This window comes from Apodemus sylvaticus, chromosome 10, assembly GCF_947179515.1.
Source record: "Apodemus sylvaticus chromosome 10, mApoSyl1.1, whole genome shotgun sequence".
Taxonomy (NCBI): Eukaryota; Metazoa; Chordata; class Mammalia; order Rodentia; family Muridae; genus Apodemus; species Apodemus sylvaticus.
Genome location: NC_067481.1, coordinates 94,679,790 through 94,698,450, shown reverse-complemented (window position 1 = coordinate 94,698,450; position 18,661 = coordinate 94,679,790). Strand labels below are relative to the sequence as shown.

Genomic DNA, 18,661 nt, shown 5'->3' with positions numbered 1-18,661 from the left:
CTGGTGGCGATCCCTGAGCCCCCTCTGAAGCTTGAGAATGTGTGAAGGTGCTAGGACCGTCCTCCAGCTGCAGGTGGGACTCTAGTTACCACCCAGCCCACGACCCTTTGGAAGTGTCCTCTATAAAGCCTTTCTTTCTACTCTTTTGTAAAGGTTGATTCATTCATTCACTGATCGCCAGTCTCTTTCCCGAGTTAGTTGCACTTTCTGCAGCTTGGAGCCACTTTGGCACCCAGGAGACCCTTCTTCCCATCTCCAACATGGAACACAAACAGACAGGTTAAATAAACATAAAAAGAACCAGGGGTTGGAGAGATGGCTCAGTGGTTAAGAGCATTGCCTACTCTTCCAGAGGTCCTGAGTTTGATTCCCAGCTACCACATGGTGGCTCACAACCATCTGTAATGGGATCTGATGCCCTCTTTTGGTGTGTCTGAAGACAGCGACAGTGTACTCATATATGTAAAATAAGTAAATCTTAAATACATACATACATACATACATACATACATACATACATACAATAAAGAAAAGAAACCACCCTGGAGCCAGGTCTGGTGGGGAATGCCCTGTAATCCGAGATGGTGGGTGGCCACTGGGGGATGGGTTGGAGATAGGTGTGAAACAGAAGGATCAGGAGTGATAGATCAACCTAGTTTGTAGTATGGATTTGAGAGGCCAGCCTGGGTTGCAGAGCATATGAAATTTATCTCAAAGGTAAAAATAAAATGAAACAACAAAACCAATGGACAGCTGCCTCTCATCTGAGGTCTGAGACACCAGCTTAGCTCTAGTTCCAGTCTCTTGGTTGTTCTGACAACTGGGGCTGGGTGTACCTTTCTCCTGTGCCCCTCTGCATACAGGACAGCAGTGCAACTCTGGGGAGCTTTACGCAAACACTGTGAGCTTGAAAAGGGGCACGGCTGGAGCGTACACTATCCTGCATCCTCAGTTTAGTGATACTCAGAGACCAGTGCGGAAGTCACGTGATCCAGAAACTTGTCCAAGGAGGCATGCATCTGCGGGCTGAAGTCTCCAGGATAGTTCCGGGCAAGAGTCACCAGCAGACAGTGGCTGAAGAACTGAGAAAGAGAACCGCCCCGCCTTGCATTTATCTGTGCCCACGCCGAGCCTCGAAGGGCCGCGCATCTCCAGCAACCGCAGGTGAGCTCAGACACAGGACTCACCTGAAAGTTAGCGGGGTCCACGCGGAGCTTGTGCGCATGCAGATCACTGAGAGCAGACAGAGAAGCAGGCAGGTCGTCCAGGTGCTGGGTAGCGAGAGTCAGGGCATCGGCCACCTTTTGGGCATGGGCTTTAACCTGGCTAGAGCCTGGCCTCAGGTCCAAGTGTGGGAAGTAGGTTTTGGTGGAGGGGAAAGCCACGAAGGTCCTGTGGGAAGATAGGGTTGGGCTCATCTGGACCCGGAGGTCCGTAGAGCCCGCCTTCGCCCCGTAGTCTGGTGGAAGGTGAGCCCGAGGGCGTACCTCTCCAAGGCTTTGGTCGCGTAGATTCCAACATTGTCCCCCATCTTCTTCCAGAGCGCGAGGACCAGCCCGCGATCCGCCTGGGACAAAGCCATTTCCCATGAAGAGTGGCCTCGCCCTGTGTGCCCAGGCTGAGCTCAAAGACGTCCGGAAACCCAAGAGGCAGCCAGGGCGCGCTGCATCGTTCTAGTTGCCTAGGTGTTTCCAGATTCTGGTTCAGCCCTGGCAGGCAGCCCTCTGTCTCCCTGGGCTCCCTCTCCATACAGTACATACTGTATGCACAATGGCATCTAATATGTACTAGCAGATTACAATGGGTTTTGGTATCTATTTTCCACTTATGGCTTATCCTGCCTCCTGAGTCCTTAGAAAACTTCATAGACCCCTTTTTCTTATTCATTTTTCAAAATTACTCATTGGTGTAATTCTCCTTGGAGGAGCCCATACCCATATTTGGAATCACCTTTTCCCCCTGGAACATGTCTCTTTTCGTTAAATATCACATAGTGAAATCTACATTTAAAGGGGATAGAGAGATGGCTCAGCAGTTAAGAGCACTAGCAGCTCTCCCAGAGTTCCTGGCTTAGATTCCCAACACCCACATGTCTGCTCACAGTTGTCTTTAACTTCAGGTCAGTGGATGCAAAGCCCTCTTCTGTCTTCCACAGCCATACAAGAGATGCACAGATAACCGTGCAGCCAAAACAGCCACACGTGTAAAAGAAAATGAAAGAGATTTCAGTCTCCATAAAACCCCCTTTAATCTGGGGCTTGTGGTACAGGTACAGAGTAGTCCTCACCATTAGGAGGCAGAGGCCACAGGGTCTCCGTGAGTTCAGGACCTTCCTGGCCTCTGTATCGAATCCCTGGCCAGCAGAGTTAATAAGGAGATCCTAGCTCTACCTAAACCACTCCACAAAATCTCTATAATAATTTCCTTCTCTGTTTAAAACATATATTCTCAGAACTGTGAGAATTAAGTGGATGAGAAATATTATATGACTGGATCATAGGGCAAATTCCTTTGGGGACAATGGCTGTATGGGTGCCTATTATATATCTCAGTGATCACAGCAATGATGACAGTCTCGGTGAGTATATCATTACTACATTAAAGATTCTGTTGTTATTTGTGTGTCTATGTGTGACTATGTTCAAGCTCCCAAGTTCTGGAACTAGAGGTATGGGGACATGAAGACTTGTGCTTTTTAGCAGTCTTTGATGTGCACATGTCAGTGACATCACGTTCATCAACAATGTTGTGTAGTTTTCATTACTACCCATTTCTAGAACGCTTACTCACCAAAATAGAACCACTAGCCCACAAGCCATAACCATCCATCCCCTGCCCAAAGGTCCTGTCAACCAGGAGGCTGCTTGCTGTCCCTAATACTCACCCATTTTTGATACTTTACAAACACGAAGCCATGCATTCTATAACCTTTCTTCTGTTGGTTTCTTGTACTTGACATTTTTTTTTAAAGGATCAGCCACATTGTATAAGAAATTTACATCTTTGACGTCAATAGCTGAGTAATATTCTCTTGTGGCAGTACAGATGTACTTCAGTTAGTAGAATGCTTGGGTAGTCATATTAGTACATATGCATGTATGTATGTATGTATGCATGTATGTGTGTGTGTATATGTGTATTTTTGTCTGTATGTACATATACAATCCTAGTTCAGTTCCAAGCACTGCATAAACTGGGCATGAAGACACATATCTGAAATCTCAGTACTCAGGAGGTAGAAGAAAGAAGATCAAGAGTTCCAGGTAATTTTTGGCTATGTAAAGTGTTTGTGGCCAGCCTCGGCTACATGAAGCCCAATCAGAAAGAAAGAAAGAAAGAAAGAAAGAAAGAAAGAAAGAAAGAAAGAAAGAAAGAAAGAAAGAAAGAAGGAAGGAAGGAAAGAAAGAAAGAAAGAAAGAAACAAAGAAACATAGAAAGAAAGAAAAGAAGGAAGGAAGAAACAAAGTAAACAAAGAAAAAAAGAAAGAAAGAAATTGTCTGAGCTACCTGTTGTCTACCCATGTTCTCATGTTATGTTTATATTTAGCGGTTTTTCTAGTAGATCTCACAGTGAGGTCCAAGAGGTATTAAGGACTTCACTACCTGAGTGGAGGGCTTGGGATTGCCTGATGCTCAGTCTCCAGTGTATGTGGGCATCCAGCTGTGCCTTTTGGCTCTGGACCTTGTCTTTCCTGCCCCATGGCTAAACGGACTAGAGGTTTCCCAACACCAAATAAGACACCTTTGCAGATGCAGAGAACCAGGCACACAGGCTTTTTCCTACTCAGGCTTTATTCAAAGACCAAGAGGTACAGGTGCAAGGAAGGGAAGAAGGGCCTCCCTGAGGGAGGCAACTTAAGGATACTTGGAGGTCAACACAGTGCTCACAGAGGCGTGTACCGCAGGGGTGAATTCCTCAGGGAGGTTCTTAGCCAAGGTCACCTGCAGGCAGTGGCTCAGGAGCTGCAGAGACAGGGTCTGTCCATAGTAGCCACCCTGCTGCCTCTACTCCCAGGAATCTCTATGTTCCCTGCCCTGGGTACAGGGACCTCAAGGCCTCTACAGGTCCCAAATGCCCGCTGCTAGGTCCAAGAACACACCTTGAAGTTGATGGGGATCCAGACGAAGCTTGGGTCCCCAGGTCGCTGAGATCGGACAGGGTGCCCGGGAGGTCATCAATGTTGTTTACAGCATCGGTCAGCGCATCAATTATCTTCTTGTCTTGCAGCTCTACCTGGGGGGAGCCCTGGCCCCGATTAAAGTGAGGGATGTGGGTCTTGGTGGGGGGGGGGGTTTCGAACATCCTGTGAGGAGAGAGAAGTGGAGGACACAGGAAAGCACAGTTAGGAGCTGCCCCCTGAGCACCAGGTCTGTTTTGGATGCTGTGACCCTCACAGAGCAGTGTCCTGATCTCACCTCCCTATGGCTTCTGCTCCGTAGTCTTCGCGACCAGCAACCTTGTCCCAGAGAACCCTGAGTTGGGCTTTGTCTTCCGCAGAGATAGCCATGATGGCTTCCTGAGTCTATCAGAATCAGAAGTTTGTGGGACCTAAATAAGCAGCACTTATATACCTTCACTGCTTGGGATACGCCCTTTGGGCAGTTCTCAGCGGCTTGTAAAGGCCCTCAAGAGCCTCAGGTTCCGGCTCTGTCTCCCCTAGGTGCTTTTTACCCCTTCCTATGCCTCCAATGACAGGTGTTTGGGAAGACGTGCCTTGGGCAGAGAAGCAAATCCCTCAAAACAAACGAGCAGTGCCCACCCCGCCCCTCCTCCCGCTGGGTCCCAGTTTCACACTCTCCCTCCTAACCCACACCCTGCTTCTGGCCTCAGCCCCAGGATTCACCCTGGTTCTGACAAAAGGCTAAGATGCTGGTGACCCACAGAGGAGCTCTCTCCTGTCTTTCTCCCTTCTCTCCTCTCTCTTCCTCTTTGTCCACTCTCTCCTGCCCTGGTTCCTCCTTTCTTGACTTTTTCTGGGACCAGGTCTTGTTCTAGTTTCCAGACTGGCCTGAGTCCTTTGGCTCAAGTGACTGTCCTAGCTCAGCCTTTTGGGTACAGGGAACTGCAGGAGCCAGTCACCAGACTCTTCCTAAAGTCTTGCATCTTTGCTGCCCAGTGCTACCAGGGAAGGATAAGGAAATGCTGAAGGCTGGCTTTGATGTCACACATGGGGAGCCTCAGGTCCTGGCAGGATGAGGCAGAAGGATTGCTTGAGCCCAGGAATTTAAGGTCATCTTCTGCAGAGAGAAAACACATCCCCACCCCCACCCCTACCCCCCATGTTTCTAGGAGAAGCAAACAATAAGACAGAAGCTGGGGTGTAAGTGAATAGCAGAGTGTTTGTTCCCTTTGCCTGAGGAAGCTTCTGGCTTCAGTCCCCAGCACTGCAAAAGGAAACAGACAATAAGAGCCAGAGGCAGTGCTCAGTGCAAAGTCCTGGGCCTCAGTTCTAACTTCCTTGACTTGGGTGAGGGAGACAGCAGAGGGACCAACTCCCTAACTGAGATAACATTAAAAAAAAAAAATCGTCTGGGGAATCCAAATGGCTATCCATTCTCTTTTACTTTTTTCTGTTTTTTTTTCTCTTCCCTCCCCCTACCCCCATATCTTTTCTTCCTCTTAGGTGTGTGCAATTGTTCTGCTGTGATCTAGTTTGTATGCTCTTCTCCCTTACTGCAGCTTCAGAAAGGTCCCTGGGACAAGACACTTTGACTATACATTCTGTTGGCATGTCAGGGACAGAAACAACTCAGGCATACATATATGTTATTCATACTAAGGGAGGCAGGCGCAGAACTGGATGTTGGACATGGTTTTGAGCCAAAAGAATGAGGTCTGTGTTACTAGTCAGAGGTTTATGGTACCTGGAGGTTCACAGCAGCAAACAGCTTGTCCATGGAGGTGTGAACCTCAGGTGTGAATAAACCAGGTTATTGGTCATACTTACAGGCATGCTGGGCTTAGGAACTATGGGGAAAGCAAGCATAAGTCAGTGGCTGTTGATACCTACCTCAAGGAGGTTCTCTGGTATTAAGTGAAGGACCAACAATACCTCAGAACCCAGGTCACTCCCCTACCCAGACAACAGTCACCTCAGAGTTAATGGGTTCTCATGTAGCTCATGGAAAAGGAGGGAACTCTGGGCTGACATGAGAGTGGAAATGTTATCTAGGTGGCCTGCTGTGTTGACGAATATATCTGCTGCTTCTTGCCTTGGTGGTCTCAGCACTCATCAAAGAGGCTTCTCTGTATAATACATGAAGATCATTATGGAAAACCACGAGTGGTCAAAGCACAGAGGACATCGGATCCTGAGGTGCCCGTCCCCAGTAGATATGTCTACAGCATAACTCTCCTTGAGATTCTTAAAGGGTGTCTTAGTCTTAGGAATCTTCTCTTGCTCCTATCCTTCCTCCACTCCTCCCTGTCCTTCTCTCCCATCCTCTACCCTCCCTTTCTCTCCCTCCTTTCCTTCAACCCTCATTCCCTTCAGACTCATCTTTGTTTAAACTTAGTGAAGATACTGGGTTCAGCCCAAACGTTTATTGGGCCTTTTCTGGGTACAGAGATATGACAGAGAGACTCTCCCTATTGATAACACAGAATGGTATGAATGCTTGTCTGGACTTCAGTTTATTGCTGATGTGTTTTCCTACACACAAATAAAAATGACATGGCTGCAGGCGTGACTCAGCACTGAAGGATGCTTGCTGCCCTTCCTGCGGGCCTGAGTTTGGTTCCCCAGACCCAGGTGAGGTGGATCCAAACTACCTGTAACAGCAGCTCCAGCTTCCAGGGATTTCACACCCACTCGTGACCTTCATAGGCACGTGCACGTGTGTACACACACACACACACACACACACACACATGGCATACATAGAAACATGCATATACATAATTGCAAGATAATAAAGATGGGTGAACTGTAAGGAAGAAGTTACAGGGAGAGGAAGAAACTGCCTAGGTATTGAGGGTGTGCTCTTTGCCAGGAATCTAGTGAATGTGGTCCTCGCCACCCTCTGGGAAGCTGTATCCAGTGCAACTTAGGCTGGCTCCTTCCACTAAAAGCCTGGAAAGCTAGATCACATTCCAGAACACCATAGCCAGGCAGACTGAGATGCCAACCTAGAGCCAGTGGCCTGAAAGCCAGGACCAGAGTTGTTCTGGATGCTGCTAACAGCCAGGGAAGCAGAGGGGAATCTCAGGAGGGAAGCTTCTGTGCTGAGAGCAGAGCGCAGACTCCCTTCTGACCAGCTGCATCTTGTACTTGCACTTAGACTGCAGTGCATAAGGCATCTTTGCCCAGCTTGTGTCTGCACAGGCAGTAAGGTCTGCTGGGCTGCTCCAGGATGCAGAACACAAACACATACTCACTGCTCTGTTTGTTTTTTAAGACAGGGTCTCACTGGCTTGGAACTTGCTCTGTAGACCAGGCAGGGCTTGAACTGACAGAGATCTCTCACTGCTCTGACTAAAATTATGTGACACCTTGCACTTTGGAGATGGGACGCAGAGGATTCATGCTGGATCTGACCTGAAGGCTTCCTCACTGAGGACTGGCCTTCATAGTCCTGAAAGGTGCTATGCAGACTGCCAAGGGAGGCATGCAGCCAATGGTTCTACAGAGCTATCCTACCTGTGGGCCACAGCTGTGACCAGCATGGCAAGGTAGCCCCAGGGTGCAGTGGGGTGCTCATTCTTGGCAGTAACCTACAGCTAATTGGATGGAAGCCTGCTCAATAGGGGGAGAGTCATGCCTTATACTGGGAACTTAGCTCACCGTGACTGTGGATATTACAGGAGAACCTGGTACTGCATTTATTAAACCACCAAACTCTGAACTCTTGTTTTGTTTTTTGTTCAACACAGGGTTTGTCTGTGTATCTCTTGACTGTCCTGGAACTTGTTCTGTAGACTAGGCTGGCCTCAGACTCAGAGATTGTAGGAAGCCATTAGAGACCCTCACTTTGGCTGACAGGGCTAAGGCCCTGAGAAAAGCAAACAAGAGCCTCTCCCATGGGTATTGGTTTAGCCATTGTCTCGAGATAACTGCAGAATGATCCTGTCTGCGTCAACATCGCCGACTCCAGGTATCTTCATCAGATAACCTCCTCATCTCCTGCTGTAAAAGCCAGGAATACCTCTGCCCCTCTTTGTCCTTGCCTTGGGGTACGCCCCTCCTGAAAGCCTTAAAACCTGTGTACCCCAGAACATTAAACGAGGCTTTGACAAAACCCAGATTGACTCGTCTTTCTTGGTGCTTGGCCTCCCTCCTTCTCCCCCCCTCTTGACCCGCAGGTAGCGCCTCTTCGGAACCCTGGAATAACTGACCCGCTGGACGGGTTACAGTGGTGCCCGAACTAGGGACCCGAAGTACGGTCAACTACTGGACGATGGAGGAGAAATCCCGGGAAAAGGAATCAAGGACCCCACAGACCGCATCGCTCGTGCGTTGCTGGAGGGGCAGGTGAGTGGCCAAACATTGTCGTCCGATTTTCATTGGGGGAAAAAAAAAAAAGAGGCTAAAGAGGCTTGATTCATAGGAGAAATCAAGCAATCATTCAGGGAGAGAGGAGTAAGAGTTAAGAAAAAAGATTTAATTAAGCTCTTTTGTTTTGTCATGAGAAATGCCCTTGGTTAATTTTAAGTGGACCTGACATTCACCCGCTAACTTGAGATAAGGTTGGTAAAGAAATTAATAAGATTTTAAAAACAGGTACAGGTGAACCAATGTCTGATACATTCTTTAGTTACTGGAGGCTCATTCAGAGTGCGAACGAGGACCCTGCTGAATATTGCCTCTGCCCTTTGTCGCGGGCAGCTTCTGTGACCTCGCTTTCCCCTAAAAAAGAACTCTCCAAAACCTTCCTTGGTCGTTATAGACAGGTCTGAGTCCCCACCATCCGCTCCTGTAACTTCTCTTTATCCTCTGCTCCTGAGGGACCCATCCCTTGCTGATATGTCATTAAGTTTAGAGACCCCCTGGGGAGAAAGCCAACTTGGAGGAGAAAAGCTGCAGAGAGCAAGCAGTCCTCTTAAAGGAGCTACGAAGGACAAATGGTCATTCTAACTTCAAGATTTATTTCAAAGTCAAATGCCTAGAAAAAGCCAGAGCCAAAATAAGCCCCTCCGCGTGGCCCATCACCCTATACCCGTTGATAGGCATGCAGCGCGGGTCCTCTCAGCCAGATCGCTCAGACCTTAACTGGGTCCAGGCAATCACCAGAGATCGTCCTATACTCAGCCTTAAAATAAATGGTAAAAGCTTTGAGGGCATCTTAGACTCAGGTGCCGATTCTACTGTGATCTCGCAATGTGCTTGGCCCCCTGCTTGGCCTATTGCAAGCCTCTCTGACCCATCTGCAGGGGATTGGACAATCAAAAAAAAAAAAAAAAAAAAAAAAAAAAAAAAAAAAAACACTCTCCAGAGCTCAAAGTTGCTGACTTGGGAGGACAGAGGGAAATACTGGCTCTACTCAGCCCTCCGTGGTTTCTGGTCTGCCTGTTAACCTCTGGGGAAGAGACATTCACTCTCAAATGAAAGTCCTTATGTGTGGTCCCAATGAGGTTATTGCTCAACAAATGCTCTCCCAGGGCTATCTCCATGGACAGGGACTAGGCAAAAATGGACAGGGGAGACCCATGCAGGTAGAAGTCAGAGACTGCTGCTGAGGCGGCCAGAGAAAAACTGCTCATGGGCAGCATGTAAGACCTGGACTGCAGAGAAATTCCTGGGCTCTCCTCCCCTCTCCACAGGTGTGTGTGTTCGACTAGGCATCCTCCTTCCCCCTTATTAAATCTTAAGAGAAAAAGCAAGTTGCAGAAAAGCAGTTTTTCCATGTGTGGACACAGTATCAAAAAAAAAAAAAAAAAAAGAAAAAGAAAAAAAAGAAATAGTTAGAAGCTATTTCAAAACTCTCCTGGAAAGGAGAAGAAAATGGGAGACGTCCTGTTTTCTCTCTGAAACCTACTGGAGATCTCCTTAGTTTAGGTTAAGATATTTGGATCTTTTGGGGACATCAAGTTCCCTCTCTGTCTATTGTATGTCTTTGGTGCACCAAAACTTGTCTATATGTATGTCAATTCATGTTGTCTATTGTTTTGTTTGGCTGAATGATTGGTTGTTTTTTATGTTTTATGTAAAAAAAAAATGGTAAAAAGGCGTTATCTTGCTGGCAGTCCTGCCAATTGTGGTTTACACAGAGAAGGCTAATTTGAGGTGCCTCACATTCTAAGGTAGGAGTCAAAGACTGCTGGAAAAAAAAGCTGCTTCTTAAAGGGTCAGGAGCTGGACAAGTGGAAATGGTTAATTCTCCTAGAAAAATTTCTATCATGATGATGATTGGGTTCAAAGTGCTTTATTCCTCTGAAGTTACAGCTAGAAAAAAAATATGTATTTGGTGTAAATGTATGAGATTTGTATGATCGCTTCATTTTTATTTCTAATTAGTCTTAAAGGTATAAATGTTTTACATACCTTGGCTATAGAGTTATAAATTAATTGGTTATAATTTAAAAGGTATAGTGTTTTTAAGAAAAGGTTAGTTTAAAACTGGTGATTCAGTGTCAGAGCCATCTTAACTAGCTACACGTGGCATGACACAACCCAGGAAATACAGGCCTCTAAGATGCTTCTAAATTGACCTGGTGTTTTGTGTAAATCTTGGCCTGGAGATTGGACTTATAAGAAATATGATTTAAAATAATGTCTCTTCAATAAGTTACAAAGTCATACATTCAAACACAAGATGATGGACAAACTTTACAATATAAAAATATATTTGCCATTAATTTTAAGGAGAAAAGATTATTTAAAACTGGGTTTTGCTTTCAACAAATTGTAGTTATGCTTTGATATTACAGGTTCCTTTTGTTATTTGACCTTCATACAATGGGGTCTGGTTACTCTTTACAGGACCTGGTGGGTGTAGGTCTGGCCTTAGAGATAACAAACTCAGATCAGGAGATTTACATTTGAGTTAATACAAAGCTCAGAGCTTCCTCAAAGCTGCTCAAAGCTGCAGAGGCTTGAGAGATGCAGTTTTGTCTTGCAGGCCTCACTTAGAGAGTTTCTGGCCAAAAGAACATTTTTAACAGATTCATACAGATGTGGTTCGAAATAAAGTTCAAACTTAGATCTATAAAAGAATTTCATTAGAAAGTTATTCCTCAAGAAATGGCTTGCTCTTAACATGGGCTTTTAAAGTTTTTAAGAAAATGATTTTCAAAAGGTGTTAAGATAAATATTTTGCCTAAGACACTGCTTTAAGTTTGTCATTTAAGCCTCTGCTATTCTCAAGATAGATGCAAAATAAATATTGAGAGACATAACTTGGAGAAAGCTACCATAAGTATTTGTCAACAGTTTATGTTCACTTCCATTCCTTAACAAAGAGAACATTAATGTAAAATCTCTCCAAATACGATTTTGACATCCTCCAATAAAGATTTGATATAATAATAAAATGTTACAAAATAAAATCATAAAAATATTTTTAAAAAAGAATGTTTTAAGAGAATGATAAAATGTTTGCTTCTTATTTTAAACAATCAAATTAATTATTATTAATTGTTAATCTATTACATGACTAGCCTTTTTGACAAAATTAATAATTGTTACCTAAAAGATAAATTGTTAAAAATTTGCCTCTATACATGTTTTTATATTGTTATAGATTTATACATGCATCCTATAAAAATACATCTACTATGGGAGTAAATCTCATATAATTAGATCACATGTTTATTCTTTTGAGTGTCCTCTTGCTTCAGCACAGATAATTGAATTGGGTGCTGTAGCTGTTCTTTTAAAATGTTGAAAATCAAACTTTTGATTTTTATATTAATAATATACATATATAGCTCATGGCTTACAAATTGCTTAAAGTTGTTTCCTTTTAATGATACTAATTCTTAACTTTTACAATTGTTTGTACAAATACAATTCAAAAAATTAATCAAAAATATACATATGACTATTGACAGCTTTTCAAGCTTTCTAGTTATAACTATTTTAACATAAGAAACAAAATATAAATTTAGTTGTTACATATGTTATTTTTTAATACTAAATGTTCCAAATCAGATTAAGACAAATATTATAACTGATTATTATAATCAGTCATTTGAGATGTCTTATTAACAATTTAATATTAGTCATATTACTGAGATTCCTCATAATTCGCAAAGATAAGATATTATAGAACAAGTCCATAGAACTTTACAATATTTTTATAATAAAAAAGGGGAGAATAACATCTCTATATACCATAAAAAATTTTAAATTTTAATGCCAGGGAACTCTAAGTGTAGAGAAGAGGTATGTTTGTGTTTTTTCTACAGGATGCTGAAGGAACATGCTAGCTGCCAGAATATGCTGATGCTGAGATTTCACCCTGACTTTCCACCTTGCTCTCCAGCCTTTTGGGGCCCCTCCTGGGTCTTTTGTTTCTTTTGTCATTTGGCCCCTGGGCCTTTAACAGATCAACCAGTTTTGTTAAATCACAGATTGATTCTGCCTTGACAGACATGGAGGTAGCAACCATCGGCCTTCAGATCTCTACACTTGCTGCAGGCACAGAGCTTTCTTGGTTCCATAAGCGGTAGAAACGTCAATGCCAGGGAGGGTGACCTCTGGCTCCTAATAGTGGCTGAGGGCCATAAGCTGTGGAGTAGCCAATGACGGGAAATATTGTGGTGCCACGAGCCAGATGCACACTGCCTCTTGGCTGCAGGGTGACTCCATGACGGGATTATTGTGAGTCCGCTACCTGGATGCCCGTCACACTCACCAAGGGCCTGATTAAGCCATTGGAGTGGGATGTGATGCCAGGAGTGGATGCAACTTACATAGCCTAAGACAGAGGCCCTGCCCTACTAGGATCTAAAAGGGCCTAGTTACTGCGGTGCTGGACGTGGGGGCAAAACCACATAGCCTAAGACAGGCTCTCAACCGACCCTCTTTCCATAGCCACCCCTCAACTTAAGAAAGAAAAAAGGAGGAGATGTAGGAAGCCATTAGAGACCCTCACTTTGGCTGACAGGGCTAAGGCCCTGAGAAAAGCAAACAAGAGCCTCTCCCATGGGTATTGGTTTAGCCATTGTCTCGAGATAACTGCAGAATGATCCTGTCTGCGTCAACATCGCCGACTCCAGGTATCTTCATCAGATAACCTCCTCATCTCCTGCTGTAAAAGCCAGGAATACCTCTGCCCCTCTTTGTCCTTGCCTTGGGGTACGCCCCTCCTGAAAGCCTTAAAACCTGTGTACCCCAGAACATTAAACGAGGCTTTGACAAAACCCAGATTGACTCGTCTTTCTTGGTGCTTGGCCTCCCTCCTTCTCCCCCCCTCTTGACCCGCAGGTAGCGCCTCTTCGGAACCCTGGAATAACTGACCCGCTGGACGGGTTAAGAGATCTCCATGCCTTACCTCCTGAATGCTGGTTTTAAAGGGATTTATGCACCCAGCTCCTACGTGCATTCTCAATGTATATCGTTATACCCACAGAGAAGTGTAGGTCTCAGCACTCATCAAAGAGGCTTCTCTGTATAACACATGAAGATCATTACGGAAAACTACGAGTGGTCAAAGCACAGAGGACATCGGATCCTGAGGTGCCCGTCCCCAGTGGACATGTCTACAGCACAAGTCCTGGATATAAGGCTCAGAGATCACTGCACAAGGAAGGGGTGGAAAGAGTGTGAGAGCCAGGGGACTAGAAAATCTGTGAGATTGAGTCTCCTAGAAATGACAAGCCTCTCCTGTGGTATGTCAACAATATGGTCACCTAAACAAGACCTGACCCTAAACAAGACCATCAATAGTCATGCTACTGTGGAAGTGGGAATCTAAAGCCCACCCTCCTGACCGAGAATTACAGGCAGCTAAGGAATGTTGAGTGCAAGAATATGAGTCTTTCTCAGGGATGAGCCCCCTAATTTCTTGTCCAATATGAAGTGGTCAGACCTGAAATCATAAACATGCAAGCAACGTTAAACAGATTCAGCAGATTGTGTTTATATAGTTGTGTGTGTGAGAGTGTGAGAAAATACAGCAAAAGAGGCCATGAATTTGAGGAGGAGACTCATGGGAGGGGTTGGAGGGAGGGAAGCATGGGGAATGATGCGATTATAATTTTAAAAAATGTCTCAATCCTAGGATCCCACCTTTATGTGTACTTAATTATATCTCATTGATATCTCTGGACAGAGGAGAGCTACAGGATATCATTTTGGCTCTTTCTGGTTTGGGAGACACAAAAGAGGGAACATTCCTACTTGGAAAATACAAGCATGCATGTGTGCGTGCACATGTACATGTGTGTGTGTATACATGTGTGTGTGTGTGTGTGTGTGCATGTCTGCCTGTAGGAAAGCCTGAGTGTGTTCCAGCTTGTCTTGTGTTTTCCTACATATCCATAAGGACAGCTTATCTGTGAGGCAACGATGTCATTCATAGGAGTAGACAAGAAGGAATTATCCCAGTGGTCTGAGAGGCTCCTGCTTGGAAAGGGGGTACGGTATGCAGAGTGTATATGTGTAGGGAGGGAGACCATATTTCTTAAAAAGCTGTATTCAGTGCTCCCCAGGCTGGTGCTCTCAGGGACCAGCCTTGGGGGCATCACTGTATCTCTAGAGATCTACAAGCAGGACAGGTATTCAAATCCCAGCCTAGAGCCAGGGACCCAGACCTAGGCAACCTGCTTTCTGGCTGCTGCTGACATCAGGAGAGCAAACCCAGAAGGAGATCCCAGGAGGCAGGATGCATGCAAAGAATGGGGCAGTGAGCTCGGTCTTGGACTAAGGAAAGGGACCTGTTTGCCTCCTGAGCAGCAGCAAGAAGGCACTGTGTTGGGGCTGTTCCAGGGGCACTGTGCTGGGGCCAGCCCACCACCTGCCACTGCAGCCAGGACTCCTCACCCACACCCCTGGCCTCTGATAGGGAAGGGCGAGGATTGGAACAATCTGGTACCCGTGACTGACTCTCTCAGAGCAAGTATAATACTCAATACAAAGACGGGCATACACTATACTCTCATTAGGGAGTCTGAGCAGCCAGTCCTTGCTGAGCTGTTTTGTTTTTATTTTGTTTGGCTGTTGCCTTGTTGGGGAGGAGTTGGTGACCCAGGAAACACTTTAGAGAAGCTTCTCTAGCACCAGTAACATCCCCAAACATGTTTTCTTCATGTTGTGAGAGAAAAATCTTAGGTCTTGCTATGTTTTTTGTTTGCTTTATTTTGTTGTTGTTTTTTGGTTTCTTTTTTTTTTCTTTCCCCGAGACAGGGTTCTCGTAGCCCTGACTGTTCTGGAACTCACTCTGTAGAGCAGGCTGGCCTACCTAGAGAAGGTGAGCCTACCCAGATGTCTTTTTCTGTTTGTTTGTTTGTTTGTTTGTTTTACTCCCTGCATTAGTCAGAGTTCTCTAGAAATGTCCAGGCACAGAAAGGTCGACATCCTGTTCACAGAAGGTGCATCCTCTTCTTCCCTCCTGGCCTAGCCCAGTCAGGGTCTCATGTATAATGAACCATCACTTGTCCCCTGTATTTTGAGACCACTCTGTCCCTGTTTTTCCCATGTCACAGAAAGTGTGTCAAGCATGTGCCATAGGAGGTGACCTCACAGCTTCCACTTTCTCATACCTGACAGTTTGTCTCATGTCCAGTAAGAACTGAAGGTCTGACTAAGGATGTCCAGGGCATGTTCCTTAGCCTGAGAGGTGGCCAATGTGCAGGTTAAATCAGTTTTCTGCCTTGCATGTGACTGACTTTAGGCAGCCAGAAAAAACCTCCTGCCCTCTCTGAAGTGCAATGAAGGCAGGGTTGGAGGGTCCCCTGCCACCTCTCTACAGGACAGGCTTTGGTGCTGGTCCCACCTCATTCTGGGAAATTGAGTCTGGCACACAATGCCTTAACTACTGACCTCCATACACGAGAAGTCCCTAATAGACACACCTTGGGCATGGCTGGGCTAGGAAGACAGGAGGTCACTGATTGAATTTCTTTCTGTGGGACAGTGCCCAGTGTGTCCTGGACATCCACTGATCCCCTCATTCAGCATCATCTCCAGCTCTGAACCCTATGTGTGGATCCAGGAGGTGACTGCCTTGTAATAGGACCAGGCCTAACCCACCTGGACCTGAGCAGAGTTAAACAAAGACCAATTGGAAGGGGGCAGGGCATTGTATGGAACAGGTCACTTATTCTGACTTGTGACCTCAGTACCTATCACCTTTCTGAGAGACAAAAGCCACAGTTCTGTAACTGATATGGCCAAGGCTAAAGACATGGATGTGTGACTCAATGCCATAGGCCTCCCTGGTGGCGATCCCTGAGCCCCCTCTGAAGCTTGAGAATGTGTGAAGGTGCTAGGACCGTCCTCCAGCTGCAGGTGGGACTCTAGTTACCACCCAGCCCACGACCCTTTGGAAGTGTCCTCTATAAAGCCTTTCTTTCTACTCTTTTGTAAAGGTTGATTCATTCATTCACTGATCGCCAGTCTCTTTCCCGAGTTAGTTGCACTTTCTGCAGCTTGGAGCCACTTTGGCACCCAGGAGACCCTTCTTCCCATCTCCAACATGGAACACAAACAGACAGGTTAAATAAACATAAAAAGAACCAGGGGTTGGAGAGATGGCTCAGTGGTTAAGAGCATTGCCTACTCTTCCAGAGGTCCTGAGTTTGATTCCCAGCTACCACATGGTGGCTCACAACCATCTGTAATGGGATCTGATGCCCTCTTTTGGTGTGTCTGAAGACAGCGACAGTGTACTCATATATGTAAAATAAGTAAATCTTAAATACATACATACATACATACATACATACATACATACATACAATAAAGAAAAGAAACCACCCTGGAGCCAGGTCTGGTGGGGAATGCCCTGTAATCCGAGATGGTGGGTGGCCACTGGGGGATGGGTTGGAGATAGGTGTGAAACAGAAGGATCAGGAGTGATAGATCAACCTAGTTTGTAGTATGGATTTGAGAGGCCAGCCTGGGTTGCAGAGCATATGAAATTTATCTCAAAGGTAAAAATAAAATGAAACAACAAAACCAATGGACAGCTGCCTCTCATCTGAGGTCTGAGACACCAGCTTAGCTCTAGTTCCAGTCTCTTGGTTGTTCTGACAACTGGGGCTGGGTGTACCTTTCTCCTGTGCCCCTCTGCATACAGGACAGCAGTGCAACTCTGGGGAGCTTTACGCAAACACTGTGAGCTTGAAAAGGGGCACGGCTGGAGCGTACACTATCCTGCATCCTCAGTTTAGTGATACTCAGAGACCAGTGCGGAAGTCACGTGATCCAGAAACTTGTCCAAGGAGGCATGCATCTGCGGGCTGAAGTCTCCAGGATAGTTCCGGGCAAGAGTCACCAGCAGACAGTGGCTGAAGAACTGAGAAAGAGAACCGCCCCGCCTTGCATTTATCTGTGCCCACGCCGAGCCTCGAAGGGCCGCGCATCTCCAGCAACCGCAGGTGAGCTCAGACACAGGACTCACCTGAAAGTTAGCGGGGTCCACGCGGAGCTTGTGCGCATGCAGATCACTGAGAGCAGACAGAGAAGCAGGCAGGTCGTCCAGGTGCTGGGTAGCGAGAGTCAGGGCATCGGCCACCTTTTGGGCATGGGCTTTAACCTGGCTAGAGCCTGGCCTCAGGTCCAAGTGTGGGAAGTAGGTTTTGGTGGAGGGGAAAGCCACGAAGGTCCTGTGGGAAGATAGGGTTGGGCTCATCTGGACCCGGAGGTCCGTAGAGCCCGCCTTCGCCCCGTAGTCTGGTGGAAGGTGAGCCCGAGGGCGTACCTCTCCAAGGCTTTGGTCGCGTAGATTCCAACATTGTCCCCCATCTTCTTCCAGAGCGCGAGGACCAGCCCGCGATCCGCCTGGGACAAAGCCATTTCCCATGAAGAGTGGCCTCGCCCTGTGTGCCCAGGCTGAGCTCAAAGACGTCCGGAAACCCAAGAGGCAGCCAGGGCGCGCTGCATCGTTCTAGTTGCCTAGGTGTTTCCAGATTCTGGTTCAGCCCTGGCAGGCAGCCCTCTGTCTCCCTGGGCTCCCTCTCCATACAGTACATACTGTATGCACAATGGCATCTAATATGTACTAGCAGATTACAATGGGTTTTGGTATCTATTTTCCACTTATGGCTTATCCTGCCTCCTGAGTCCTTAGAAAACTTCATAGACCCCTTTTTCTTATTCATTTTTCAAAATTACTCATTGGTGTAATTCTCCTTGGAGGAGCCCATACCCATATTTGGAATCACCTTTTCCCCCTGGAACATGTCTCTTTTCGTTAAATATCACATAGTGAAATCTACATTTAAAGGGGATAGAGAGATGGCTCAGCAGTTAAGAGCACTAGCAGCTCTCCCAGAGTTCCTGGCTTAGATTCCCAACACCCACATGTCTGCTCACAGTTGTCTTTAACTTCAGGTCAGTGGATGCAAAGCCCTCTTCTGTCTTCCACAGCCATACAAGAGATGCACAGATAACCGTGCAGCCAAAACAGCCACACGTGTAAAAGAAAATGAAAGAGATTTCAGTCTCCATAAAACCCCCTTTAATCTGGGGCTTGTGGTACAGGTACAGAGTAGTCCTCACCATTAGGAGGCAGAGGCCACAGGGTCTCCGTGAGTTCAGGACCTTCCTGGCCTCTG

At 46.2% G+C, this 18,661-nt stretch overlaps 5 protein-coding genes across 8 annotated transcripts in view; all 5 read right to left on the bottom strand.

Annotated features, from left to right (window-relative positions):
- The window catches only part of LOC127695430 (hemoglobin subunit theta-1-like), a 39,295-nt gene extending 37,713 nt beyond the window's left edge, over positions 1–1,582 (bottom strand). The window contains exons 1-3 of the mRNA XM_052197584.1: positions 1,488–1,582; positions 1,188–1,392; positions 894–1,082 (exon numbers count right to left, since the gene is read on the bottom strand). Coding sequence (XP_052053544.1) covers positions 954–1,082; positions 1,188–1,392; positions 1,488–1,582 — 429 coding nt within the window. The 3' untranslated portion in view covers positions 894–953. The remainder of the gene's footprint in view (positions 1–893; positions 1,083–1,187; positions 1,393–1,487) is intronic.
- The window catches only part of LOC127695425 (hemoglobin subunit theta-1-like), a 39,985-nt gene extending 37,713 nt beyond the window's left edge, over positions 1–2,272 (bottom strand). Inside the window, exon 1 of one of the 2 annotated variants that reach the window (XM_052197569.1) lies at positions 2,090–2,272. In XM_052197569.1, coding sequence (XP_052053529.1) covers positions 2,090–2,236 — 147 coding nt within the window. In that variant the 5' untranslated portion in view covers positions 2,237–2,272. The remainder of the gene's footprint in view (positions 1–2,089) is intronic. The other variant, XM_052197572.1, reaches the window with a different exon arrangement.
- Positions 1–17,900, bottom strand: part of LOC127695429 (hemoglobin subunit theta-1-like) — a 55,613-nt gene extending 37,713 nt beyond the window's left edge. The window contains exons 1-3 of the mRNA XM_052197583.1: positions 17,806–17,900; positions 17,506–17,710; positions 17,212–17,400 (exon numbers count right to left, since the gene is read on the bottom strand). Of these exons, the coding sequence (XP_052053543.1) occupies positions 17,272–17,400; positions 17,506–17,710; positions 17,806–17,900 (429 nt within the window). The 3' untranslated portion in view covers positions 17,212–17,271. The remainder of the gene's footprint in view (positions 1–17,211; positions 17,401–17,505; positions 17,711–17,805) is intronic.
- Positions 1–18,661, bottom strand: part of LOC127695426 (hemoglobin subunit theta-1-like) — a 49,363-nt gene that overhangs the window by 10,120 nt on the left and 20,582 nt on the right. The window lies entirely within an intron of this gene.
- On the bottom strand, positions 3,772–4,548 carry LOC127695438 (hemoglobin subunit alpha-A-like). Its single transcript, XM_052197592.1, has 3 exons — positions 4,417–4,548; positions 4,101–4,304; positions 3,772–3,963 (listed from the first exon to the last, which is right to left on the bottom strand). The coding sequence occupies exons 1-3, from the start codon at positions 4,506–4,508 to the stop codon at positions 3,957–3,959; spliced, it is 303 nt and encodes a 100-aa protein (XP_052053552.1). The 5' UTR covers positions 4,509–4,548; the 3' UTR covers positions 3,772–3,956.